At 35.8% G+C, this 12,648-nt stretch overlaps 1 protein-coding gene across 1 annotated transcript in view; it reads left to right on the forward strand.

Annotated features, from left to right (window-relative positions):
- GALNT3 (polypeptide N-acetylgalactosaminyltransferase 3) overlaps nucleotides 1-8,150 on the forward strand; it is a 31,997-nt gene extending 23,847 nt beyond the window's left edge. The window contains exons 9-10 of the mRNA XM_007539325.3: nucleotides 4,243-4,395; nucleotides 6,085-8,150. Coding sequence (XP_007539387.1) covers nucleotides 4,243-4,395; nucleotides 6,085-6,207 — 276 coding nt within the window. The 3' untranslated portion in view covers nucleotides 6,208-8,150. The remainder of the gene's footprint in view (nucleotides 1-4,242; nucleotides 4,396-6,084) is intronic.
- Nucleotides 8,151-12,648: the final 4,498 nt, after the last annotated feature.

Genomic DNA, 12,648 nt, shown 5'->3' on the forward strand with positions numbered 1-12,648 from the left:
AACAAAGGTGTATGGAGAGGATCTGACAGATGTTTTCTCTGGGAATTGTGGGTATTTTTTTCATGTTTGTGGAGAATTTTCACAATATTAAATACTTATATTATTCTGTTTAAATAAGATAGGATTTTGAGTGATGTGATTTCTAAAAAGAAAGGGTGAATTTATCTCCTGATCCATCCTCTTACATATTTCTTCCTAGTACATTAACTTTACCTAGCTATAAAACACACCTAAACCAATCAACCTACTAAAGGTAGGTGAACATTATCCATTGAAGAATAATTATTGAAAGTGTAATCTGAAAAGGATAGAAGTATACACATGCACATGTACCCCCTCCCTCTCGCTCTCTCCATATATATATATATATATATACATATACATATATATATACATATACATGTGTGTGTGTATATATACCTGTATAGATCTATAGATACCTATGATGTGACATGTGTGATGTATGTGTAAATACATTATAGATAAAAATACATATATATTTTAGTAGAAATGAGTCTTTGGCAATTGCATTCTTTTGGAAATATTGAATCATATTACTAAAAATTGGGATCTTGAGTAAAGAGAATTTTTGTGAAGTTTTTATCACTAAATAAAAATAATTATACATTTCTCTCAGACTTACTTTAGGATTACAGTACTTCTGTCATAATAAGTGGAGGCAAATTTTATACATTGTTTTGTATGTTAGTGCCCAACCAATGTTTTTACAGTTTTTTTCTCTATAGCCATTGTAAAATTACATATAAAATATAGCTGAATTTGGAAATTTTGGAATGACAAAATGATTCATCCACTCTTTCAATGAACGTTTGCTTAGCTCCTGTAATGTAATTTGCACTATTTTAGTAGTGAAATTATAGTAGTAGGATTTATGTTCTAGAATGAAAAGAAAAGTAAATATTCAATTTTAGGTAAAGAAAAATAAAGCAGGGTAAATTAGGAATAGTGTTCATGTAGGGAGTGATTATTTTTAGAGATTCAGAGTACTTTGAAAAAGTACCTTTATGAAGTGTAGAGTATAGGCCTGAAGGAGTTGGGAAGAGGGCCATGTTCCAGAAGAGTAGAGAATCCTCGCAGAGAAAAGAAATAGTAAACCAGAGGCCCAGGGGCAAGGACACAGAGCACTCAGAATGCTGATCTGGCTGGATCAGAGCACTTATTCTTTTCTTTTCTTTTTTTAATATAGGAAGAGAAACACAGATTTTTATTTGCTAAAAATTACTTCAAGGCCATGTCTATATTCAGGTCATTAAATTAATGAAAGAATATGTATTGTGATGTACAAAACTGGTGGCCATCTAAGGAGAGAGGGTGGGAAATGAGTTCAGACTTGGTCATGAGAGGCTTTGCAAAGCTTTGTTAGTGTTGCTTTCAAGAGGTTTAGAATATGATATTTTCTGGTTTATATTTTAGGACAATGAACCTGGCCTCACCCTTGATTTTATTTTGGTTTATTTTTTTTTCAAATTTTATTTCAATCAAGCATTTTATTTGAGCTATTTTGTGTTTATTTACTTGGGGGTTAAATGTTTTTCAGATATCATCTAACTTGATCACTTCTTTTGGATCCTTTCTGTTTTGACCATATGATGATACTTTTCTATCATAAGGACACACTCAATATCAGTGCTAGTCTTCATTATTTTATTATTAAAATAAATTATGTTAGCATCTTTATCTTTGGAATGTCAACACTATGAAACATTTGATTTGTAGCGAATATTAACACTGAATACATTGGCTTGGTTTATGAGGGAAGTCAGCTAGACATAAACACAAACCCAGTGGAGTGTTGTGAAAGCTATCCTTGCTTGACAGACCATGAGAACCCTGAGAAGATCATCATTTTATGTAATAAAAAAAAATGGAGAAAACTTAAGAAAGATGCTAGAACTGAGATGACTTTTGAAAAAGGAGTTAAGTAGGCAGAGTACAGTTAAGCGGAGTCTTAGAGTTGGGATATACGTGTTCTGCTCTTTCAGAGTTGTGTAGAAGGAGCACAGGATATAATTGGGGCAATGAGTGATGTGAGGTTGAAAATGGAAAATCTGGGGGCCCGGGTGGTGGCACACTTGGTTGAACACACATGTTACAGTGCATGAGGACCCAGGTTCGAGCTCCAGGTCCCCACCTGCAGGGGGAAAGCTTTGCAAGTGGTGAAGCAGGGCTGCAGGTGTCTCTCTGTACTCTCCCTCACTAGTTCCTCCTTCCCTCTCAATTTCTGGCTGTCTCTATTCAATAAATAAATAAAGATTATAAAAAAATTTTAAAAAAGAAAGTGGAAAATCTGGTTGCCATTTAAGGAGTTTGGACTTTATCTTAGCAACATTGGTGACTCATTTAAGCAGAGAAAGTACAAGATCCACTCAGTGTTATAAAAGACCAACTGGGGGTGGGAGCAGGTGGTGGCACCCCCGGTTAAGCATACATTTCACCAAGTGCGAAATCCCAGGTTCTAACCCCAGCTCCCCACCAGCAGGGGGTCCACTTAACAAGCAGTGAAGCAGGTCTGCAAATGTCTTTCTTTCTTTCTTCATCTCTAACTCCCCAGCCCTCTCAGTTTCTCTCTGTCCTGTGAAAGAAAGAAAGAAAGAAAGAAAGAAAGAAAGAAAGAAAGAAAGAAAGAAAGAAAGAAAAGGGAGAGAGAGAGAGAGAGAGAGAGAGAGAGAAAGAAAGAAAGAAAGAAAGAAAGAAAGAAAGAAAGAAAAATAAAGAAAGAGAGGAAGGAAGGAAAACACCTGCAGACCTGCTTCCAGATGCTAGCATGGTGCCGACCAGAATTCCCTGGACAGACAACCCCACCTATTTGTCCTGGAGCTCTGCTTCCCCAGAACCCCACCCAACTAGGGAAAGAGAGAGGCAGGCTGGGAGTATGGATCGAACTGTCAATGCCCATATTCAGCAGGGAAACAATTACAGAAGCCAGACCTTCCACCTTCTGCACCCCATAATGACTTTGAGTCCATACTCCCAGAGGGATAAAGAATAGGAAAGCTATCAGGGAAGGGGATGGAATATGGAGTTCTGGTGGTGGGAATGGTGTGGAGTTGTACCCTCTTATCCTATGGTTTTGTCAATGTTTCGTTTTTAGAAAGAAGTAAGGGAGGAAGGGAGGGAGGGAGGGAGGGAGGGAGGGAGGGAGGAAGGAAGGAAGGAAGGAAGGAAGGAAAAGAAAAAGAAAAAGAGAGAGAGAGAGAATGAAAGAGACAGAAGGAGGAAGGAAAAAGTGGCCTGGCCTCTAGGAGCATGCAGGCAACTGAGCCCCAGTGATAACTCTGGTGACACTAAAATAAAATATAAAATCCAACTGGAAGAAATATAAACTGAAGTATGGAAGCAGTAACTTAAGATGTTGTGATAGAGATTCTGAGGACTAAAACAAGAGTGCAGTGAGGATATGGAAGTAAGGATGGATGAGATGATAAAAGCCTTCTAGGAAAACTCAGAATGTATATATAGAAAGAACATCAATAATATCAATAATAGATTTTTTAAAATGCAGAGTCACACATAACCTACTGAGTGGAAGCTATTAAATTACCCAATTTACAGGTAAGGAAGCCAAGGCATAGACACTTCCCTCATTTAAATGTTCTTAGTTTAAATGAAAAGACCATTAATTAAGATGAATATGAAAGAAGGAACAATTACAGAAAGGAAAAGACCATTAATATTCTTGCTGGACATATTCTAGATGCTATTCTATGGATCACCTATCCTAGCTTTCACTGTACTTGGTAACATCAATTTTCTGATAAGCCTGTGAAAAGTTGCACAGTATAGTCTATCTTAAAATTCACTTTATTATTCTTTTTACAAAAATTTTTTAAATTACTTATTTATTTTCCCTTTTGTTGCCCTTGATGTAGTTATTGTTGTTGTTGGATACGACAGAGAGAAATGGAGAGGGGAGGGGAAGACAGAAGGGGAGAGAAAGACACCTGCAGACCTGCTTCACCGCCTGTGAAGGGACTCCCCTGCAGGTGGGGAGCCAGTGGCTCGAACCAGGATCCTATGCCGGTCCTTGTGCTTTGTGCCAGGCGCGCTTAACCTGCTGCGCTACCGGCCAACTCCCCTCACTTTATTATTCTTATGACTAAATTTTACTGAATGATTTGAAGCAGATGTGGCTTCCTTCAGTGAGTTGCTGACATTTCTAACTGGGCCACTGTTTTGATCATATAGTTGCTTTTGTTAGTGACAGCATTCTTCCTTTTCTAGTACTTTGAATACTCTGCTCAACGTGAAATTCGGCATAACATCCAAAAGGAATTATGTCTTCATGCTGCTCAAGGTCCTGTTCAACTGAAGACATGTGTCTACAAAGGTCACAAGTCAGTTGCCATTGGAGAACAGATATGGGAGATCCAAAAGGTACCTCACTGCAATAGTTTACCCTTTTATGTGCTTTTGACTAGCTCTACTTGCTTATCTGAGAAAAATGGATGAAGCAAATGTGTGTGTGTGTGTGTGTGTGTGTGTCAGAATTGCATTTGTTAATTTTTTATGTGATAACAAAGTACATGTTTTATCAGTTAAATACTCATACTCTTAGAGTCATACTAAATACTAATTATAGTTTCGTTTTTATTTAATTACTTATTTAAGAAAGGAGACATTAACAACATAGTTTCTTTTAAAGCACGTGGATCATTAACTTCTACAGACATTAACAATAGTTGTCCCTAAGAATCTTCTTAGAGTTTCTTCTGGTATTTCCCATTTCTTTTCCTGAGAGGAAAAAAAAATTTTTTTTTTCTCTACTGAAGTTTTCCTCTGCTGTTTTTATAATTTTTCATCAATCTATTTATTTATTTTTTTATTCCTTTATTTATTTCTGAGAGGGGAAGAGTGAGCAGGGCACTGTCTAGCTCCAAATATGCGGTGGTGCTGGATGGAAATCTGCTATGGGCCCTCTGACATGGAATGTCTGACATGCCAAGTTAGCTCATTGGCCCATATGAATCTTAAAAGTCAGAAAATACATGGAAGATGGTTTTTTTGTTTTTTCTGTTTTTAAACAGTTGTTTTAAGGTTAAGCTGGACTATTGCGTATCTTACATAAAATTTGATTTGTGTAAAACTAGAATGTTACAGTGCTAACTTTTAGGACATTTTTGGTTTTTGTTTGTTTTAAAACTTTTTATTAGACCTTTTTTTTTAAGTTTGTCACTTATAGATAGAATGAATGTTCTTATTTAAAAGTTTGATTCAAATTTGGTTATGTTCCTTTCTTCACTTATATGACACCTATGAAATGAGAAGTAGTGCTATAAATGGTGTTGTTTGTTTACATTAGAGACAGACAAGATTTTGCCTGATATAGTTGATCTGAGAAAGAGAAAATGTTGAGCTGGGGAGACATAACAGTGATTAAGTAGAAAACATCCAAGCCTCAGTCTCCAAGGTTCCAAGGTTTAGTCCCCAGCAGCACTACTAGCAAGAGCAAAGTAATGCTCGGGTAAAATAAATAAATAAAAATTATTTCAAAAAGAAATATCACAAGTTAAACTAGGGGCCAGGTGGTAGCACACCTGGTGGTAGCACACACACGTTACAGTGCGTAAGGACCCAGGTTCAAGTCCCTAGTTCCCACCTGCAAGGGGAAAGCTTCACAAGTGGTGAAGTAGTGCTGCAAGTGTCTCTGTCTCTCTCCCTCTGTATCACCCCTTTCCCTCTCAATTTCTGGCTGTTAAGTAAATAAAGATAATTAAAATCTTTTACAAAAAGCTAGACTAGTGTTCATTTGGTAAATGTGATTTTTTAAAATGTTTTATTTATAAAAAGGAAACAATGACAAAAACCATAGGATAAGAGGGGTACACAAAAACCATAGGATAAGAGGGGTACAACTCCACACAGTTCCCACCAACAGAACTTCATATCCCATCCCCTCCCCTGATAGCTTTCCTATTCTTTATCCTTCTGGGAGTATGGACCCAGGGTCATTATTGTGTGCAGTGATTCTCCTTTTAGCCTCAATAAGACCATAAAGTAGTTTTTGTGTTTATCAGTTAAGCATAAGTCTTGAAACTTAATATCTGTTGTTTCCTTTTACTCTAGGATCAACTTCTATATAATCCATTCTTTAACAAGTGCCTTTCAGCAAATGGAGAGCATCCAAGCTTAGTGTCATGCAATCCATCAGATTCACTCCAAAAATGGATTTTCAGCAAAAATGATTAAGTGTTCCTTAAAATTATGGAGTTGAAAAAGGAGATATTCTTTCTCTTAAAACTGTGACTAGGCATACACTGTAGTTTTTGAAAATTACGCAAAAGCAGCTAATTGTAACTTATTCCAAGTGCATTTTTCTTATTTATATCTTCAAATATCTGTGTACCACTGCTACAGAAACCCCTGAAGTTTCCATTCACAGCACAATGACTAGTAATACCAAAGACTATTTTGGAATGTCCACATATAGGAAAAGAAATGTTTACAGTATGATGAAAATAATTTTCCAAGAAAAGTGATATTTGTGTGTTTTGTATACCTGAAGATATATTTAAGATATTTCTTCTAGTTTTATGGGGGAAGGGAAAATATTTGTACTGTATTTTTTTAACTACATGAAATGAGTTAGTGAAGGTCAGCCATTGACCTTTGTGTATATACCAGGAAATTTTTATAGATCTAGAATTTATTATATAAAAATGTAGGTAAACTTTTTTTGCTTTTTGTTTACCTGTCTGTCAATATTCCTTCAAACCTGAAGCTAAATGAATGATAAGAATATTTTTAACACTTCAATATCTTTGCAAATTTTGAAATATTTTTTAATCTGAAACCTACTTGACTTGAAGCACTTGAGTCTTCCTTCAGTGAAGTAACTACATGGTGTATTCCAAAGCAATTAAAAGAAAACTTTATAAATTACTATCTGTTGAAAAGATATCTTTTTCCTTTTTGCTAGTTATTTTTACCAAAATTCACTAATCTTGAATATTGTGAAATTGAATTTTAAATTCAAAACACTTGACTCATTTAAAGCTATACTTTGTTAGTCATTTAATTAGAAATTGTTTTTGTAATGGATTTTTCATCAAAAAGACTATTTTTATCTATGTGGAAAATAAAACAAATTCTTCTCATTATAATTATTTGAACTTCCCTTTTTTGGATAAATTATAGATTTGATAATAGGTGGAGGCACATGAATTTTGTATATCTAATTTATAAGTGCTGGTTAGAGTTACCAGGTATTTGTTAAGTAAAATACAAAGATTTGATGGAAATGTCATAAAAAATGGGAAATGGAGATGATTATGTATTAGATATTTAGAAAATGCCATACTAATTTGATGTCCCTTGAACATCTGGTAGAGTGAATTTTTTATTGTGATATATGGGTTTATCATTATTTTCTTTTTTGATCAGTCCAGTTATAGATCTCTTGCATTCTCATTTAAGAAACAAGGGATAATTGGCTTAAGCTAGAAAGAATCTCAGGTATATGAAGGAAGATATATACATATGCGTGTGTATCCCCATATTTTTATTATTTGTAATTTTGAATTTGCTTTTTTTATTACTATACCAACTTTTATTTCAATTCAGCCAACATTTCTTATGTAGTTAACCTTTTCCTAGAAGTCAGTGGTAGGCAGAGTAAGATTTACATTGCCATGAACAAATCAATTGCCTGCCTTATATTGGGTTCTGCCATATCAAAATCCAGCCAAGATATGCTTAGGTTTAGTTATGGTTGAGTTAATTGAACATGTCAGTAAACCTAAGCCCATGTGATGTTTTAATCATGTTCAAACTCAGGTCATTACTTCTTATCAGGGGGCTAGCACAGAAATGTTGCTATGTTCGTAATATTACATCAAAAGTGCTATATTGACCTGTTCTACTATTGAGAACATTAATCTTGATAACTTATCCTTGATTAATTCCTACTTCATTTCTGAACCTTAAGGTCACTATTTTCTCTCTTGTGGTTGACATTTTATTAAGGGAAATTTCAAAACAGTGCAAATATACTTCTTCAAATTTCCACCCATTGAATTTAGCATTCATTGATGACTCCTACCTGCTTTGACACCTGTGCACTATGATGTATTATCATTCCTTCATTCATTTGAATTACTATACATTCAATAAAATTAATTATTTTCAATACATGGCATTATATTACACAAATTTTTCATTTATTTATTTTCATTCATCTCTGGAGATTTGCTGCTACAGGCCAACTTTCCAGGTAGAAAAGACAGATAGTCCAAGATCAAAGCACTGAATACAATGGTGGTCAAGTTCTAATTAGTGTTGTGCAGATGGCAAAGCAACATACTATCCAAATAAGCTATTTCGCTAGACTGAAAGTGTTTTTCTTCATTCATTCTGACTTGATGGATTACTACTTCATTCAGTGTGTTATAATTTGATGACCACCATTGTTTATTTTAATGCTCTTATATCCCAGTCTGAATACTGAATTATATTCAAAGTAATTCTTGTGAGGTTATTTAGGAGATCTTCCTCACATGACCATCTCTGTACTTTCTTGTCCATTGTGTATTTAGTCCGTTAAATGAGGGCAAGTTTACATTTAGGGTTAGAGCCAAGGATAGAGATATCAAAAAACACATAGAAAGTTAGAAGTGACCCTGATCGGGCTTCCACTTTGGCTTTTGTGAATAATAGAAGTATGAAGAAAAGGTGCATCTGTCCTTTAGAACTATGCTTGGTAAAATATGAGAACTACTGAATGGTTTCACTCATATATGGATTGTAGAGAAAACTAAAACACATGAACTTACAAGAAGAGATAGAAAGAAAGAAGCAAAGAAACTATCTCTAAAACTGTGAGAACCATGACTAGATGAAGAGGAAGAAAAATAAGTATGATAAGGAGGTAAGAGTTGGGGCTGGGCAATACATATAACAAAGATAATTTGCTTTCCATACAAGAATTTATTTCTAGTTTCTATAAAACAAGCCTATTGTCTCTAAATGGTCACAAGACATTAATGATAGCTAAAAGAGCCCTTGAAAACCAAAATGCTTTGTGAACTAGACTTGGAACTGATAATACTTGAGAATGACCTACCGAATATGAAAACAGCATTGCCAAAGCAACACTTATTTGAACAAATGTAGCATGAAAGGGTTTGTGTTCCAACCAGCGAGCAAGTGCAGTTAATGGAGTTATAAGGGAACCATGGGAATTGTGTGTTTATAGAGTTCAAAGGGAGTTGCCCGTTCCAGTTAGGAAAGGCTCTTCAGAGGCAGGATTGTTGGAGCCATTTGATAAAAGCAGGGAAGTCTGAAGTAGAGGGAGAAAAATGTTTAAGCTTTGAATTATTTGTGGTCCTGTTGCTAGTCTGAGTAGGCTAGAGCAGGAGCTGTCTGCATAATGATCTCCCCAAGTCTGCAATGGATTGTCCAGGAATGCTACACTGTGGCTTCTACGTCCTCTCTGCCAGTTCTTTCCCTGAACCACAAAACCTAAATGAATGTGTTTTTCTTCTCAATGGGCATGGCTTTAAATAAACCAAATTTTTGGTTTAAGAAGAGTCAAACTTTTGATGGCACTGATATTTCTGGTCTGTATTTTTCAAGTGGAGCAGCAAAGATAAACTATGCTCTATTTGTGCCTGTGTTTTGCTGTGGTTAACTAAAGAGTGAACACCAGGGTGCTCATCATGTTTATTGCCCACTCTAGCCTGCTTGTCCCCAACTTTCAGACTTGTTTCTTCTGACAATGCAAGTGTCACCTGCTAGTTACATTCAAAATCACTTATAGAGGCAAGCAAAGAAAAAGTTAACAGTGAAATACCACTTCACTCCTGTGAGAATGTCATACATGAGAAAAGGTAGCAGCAACAAATGCTGGAGAGGTTATGGGGACAAAGGAGTCCTCCTGCACTGCTGGCAGGAATATAAATTAGTCCAACCCCTTTGGAGAGCAGCCTGGAGAACTCTCAGAAGGCTAGAAGTGGACCTGCCCTATGACTGCAATTTCTTTCCTGGGGATATATCCTAAGGAACCCAACACACCCATCCGAAAAGATTTGTGTTTACCTGTGTTCATAGCAGCACAGTTTTTAATAGCCAAAATCTGGAAGCAATCCAGGTGTCCAACAACAGATGAGTGGCTGAGAAAGTTGTGGTATATATACACACAATGGAATACTACTCAGCTATTAAAAATGATGAATTCACCTCCACCTCATGGATGAAGCTTGAAGGACTCATGTTAAGTGAAATAAGTCAGAAAGGCAAGGATGAATATGGGGTGATCTCATTTATAGGCAGAAGTTGAAAAATAAGAACAGAAGGGGAAACAAAGCAGAAGTTGGACTGGAGTTGTTGTATAGCACCAAACTAGAAGTCTCTGGGGTGGAGGGGGAGGGCTCAGGTCCTGAAACATGATAGCAAAGGAGGACCTAATGGAGGGTGAACTGTTATGTGGAAAACTGAGAAATGTTACACATGTACAAACTACTGTATTTTACTGTAGACTGTAAACCATTAATCCCCCAATAAAGAAATTAAACAAAGATACAAAAAAAAAGAAAAACTTAACCAAGATAATTCAAGAAAAAGTACCATGAGGTGTTAGTAAACAAAACCATAGTTATTTTTGACATTGTGACATGTTTGTCAGTTTTTCACAATTTACAGAAAGTTAAATTCTCATTAAAAGTTTTTACCTTTGTATTCTACATTCATAAATTTGTCTTAGTTTCATAATAAGAAGATCTTAATGGATAAAACTCAAGCATGAGGTCCCAAGTTCAATCGATGCCATCACTATATGCCAGAGAAATGCTCTGCATCTCTCCCCATCCTTCATTAATTAAAAAATCGAACAAAAACACTTTCAGATTTCCCAACACTTGGATATGCCATTGCTGCTCAGGAAAATGAATAATTGCACATGTGAAAAATGAACAATAAATAGAGGAGACTTATTTCTGTATCCACATAAAAAGAGAAAATGTAGCTTATTGTACCCTATAGTTTTTATAATATATGTAGTTATGATTTTTGATCCATTTTTCTTAGTTTTCTGCTATTCTATGAAACCATTTTCCCAAATAGTCAAGTTTATGTCAATCTTCTCAGAGCACAAGCCATTTGCCTTTTGATTTACTAGAAAGCTGCCCAGTGGACATTGCCCTTGTGTACCCATTTGATATAGTGCTCCCACAAATCATTGTTTGGTAAATATTTAATAAGGTGTGTTCAACTAAATTAGGTCAGCAGCTAAGGAGGGGAAGCATCCTTTTTTTCTTAGTATCAGAGTAGCTTGAATGTCAAAAAACGTTAGGGAGCAAAGACTTAGATGTGGTAAGCAATAGTACCTGCCTTTTTCTTTTTTCCTCCCAGGGGATTCCAAAAGTTGCTCCAAATTTCCAAGGAGATATTTCGGTCAGTAGAAACTTGTATTTAATACTGGACCGAAAGCCCAATGACTGAGGTTTTTATGGGCCTCCAACGTGTGCGATTCATCGATGTAGACAGAGAAGATTCAAATAACTGAAACACTGAAGAACTTAGTTGTAAAGGGCCCTCTTTCTGCTGCTTAGGCTCCAATGATTGAAGCAGGGGCCTGGGGAAGTGTGTCATGGAATGTCATAGTAAGGTATAAAATTTAACATTTGGAGCAGCTAGGTGGATGGAGGATGAAACTTTTTATGTATCACTTGTTATATTTTCTTTTTTTTTTTAAAGATTTTATTTATTTATTAATGAGAAACAGGAGGAGAGAGAAAGAGCCAGACATCACTCTGGTACATGTGCTGCCGGGGATTGAACTCCGGACCTCATGCTTGAGAGTCCGATGCTTTATCCACTGCACCACCTCCCGGACCACACTTGTTATATTTTCTATAAATTTTAAATGATAATAAATCAATTAAAAAGAAAAGTCAATAAAACAATGAAATTACAAAATAACAGGGCTTTTTATCCTTTTTTTTTTCTTTAGTAAAATTGAAGCACCATGATACAAGTGGTTTAAATAAAGGATTGGATTCCATCTCTTTCCCTACCATATTAATGAAAGTTGGACGTTATTGGAATTTTTACTGTAACTTAAAACTATGGCACATACTGTTTTGAAGTTAGCCATAAAAACTATTTAGAGGGGGAGTTGGGCGGTAGTACAGTGGGTTAAGTACAGGTGATGTAAAGCACCAGGATGAGCTTAAGGGACCTGGTTCGAGCCCCTGGCTCCACACCTGCAGGGGAATTGATTCACAAGTGGTGAAGCAGGTCTGCAGGTGTCTATCTTTCTCTCCCCCTCTCTGTCTTCTGCTCCTCCTCCTTCCAATTCTCTCTGTCCTATCCAAAAGCAATGACATCATCAACAACAACAACAATAACTACAATACAACAAGGGCAACAAAAGGGAATAAATATTTTTTAAAAATTAAAAAAAAACACCTCTTACAGGGTGCTATGACTTACACTATATGCCCAGAATAGGCAGATCTTTTTAATATATAGGCTATGTATTTGATATGCGGACTCTCTCAAAAGCCTAGACCAAGTAGATTAGAAGCTTCCAATAGCACAGCTATATACAAGATACTGGGTACTGTACAGCAAACCATAACAAAGGGACTTTTCAAAGTTAACCCAATAAAAAAATAATGTGATGATAATATT

Source organism: Erinaceus europaeus, chromosome 18 (genome assembly GCF_950295315.1).
Source record: "Erinaceus europaeus chromosome 18, mEriEur2.1, whole genome shotgun sequence".
Lineage (NCBI taxonomy): Eukaryota > Metazoa > Chordata > Mammalia > Eulipotyphla > Erinaceidae > Erinaceus > Erinaceus europaeus.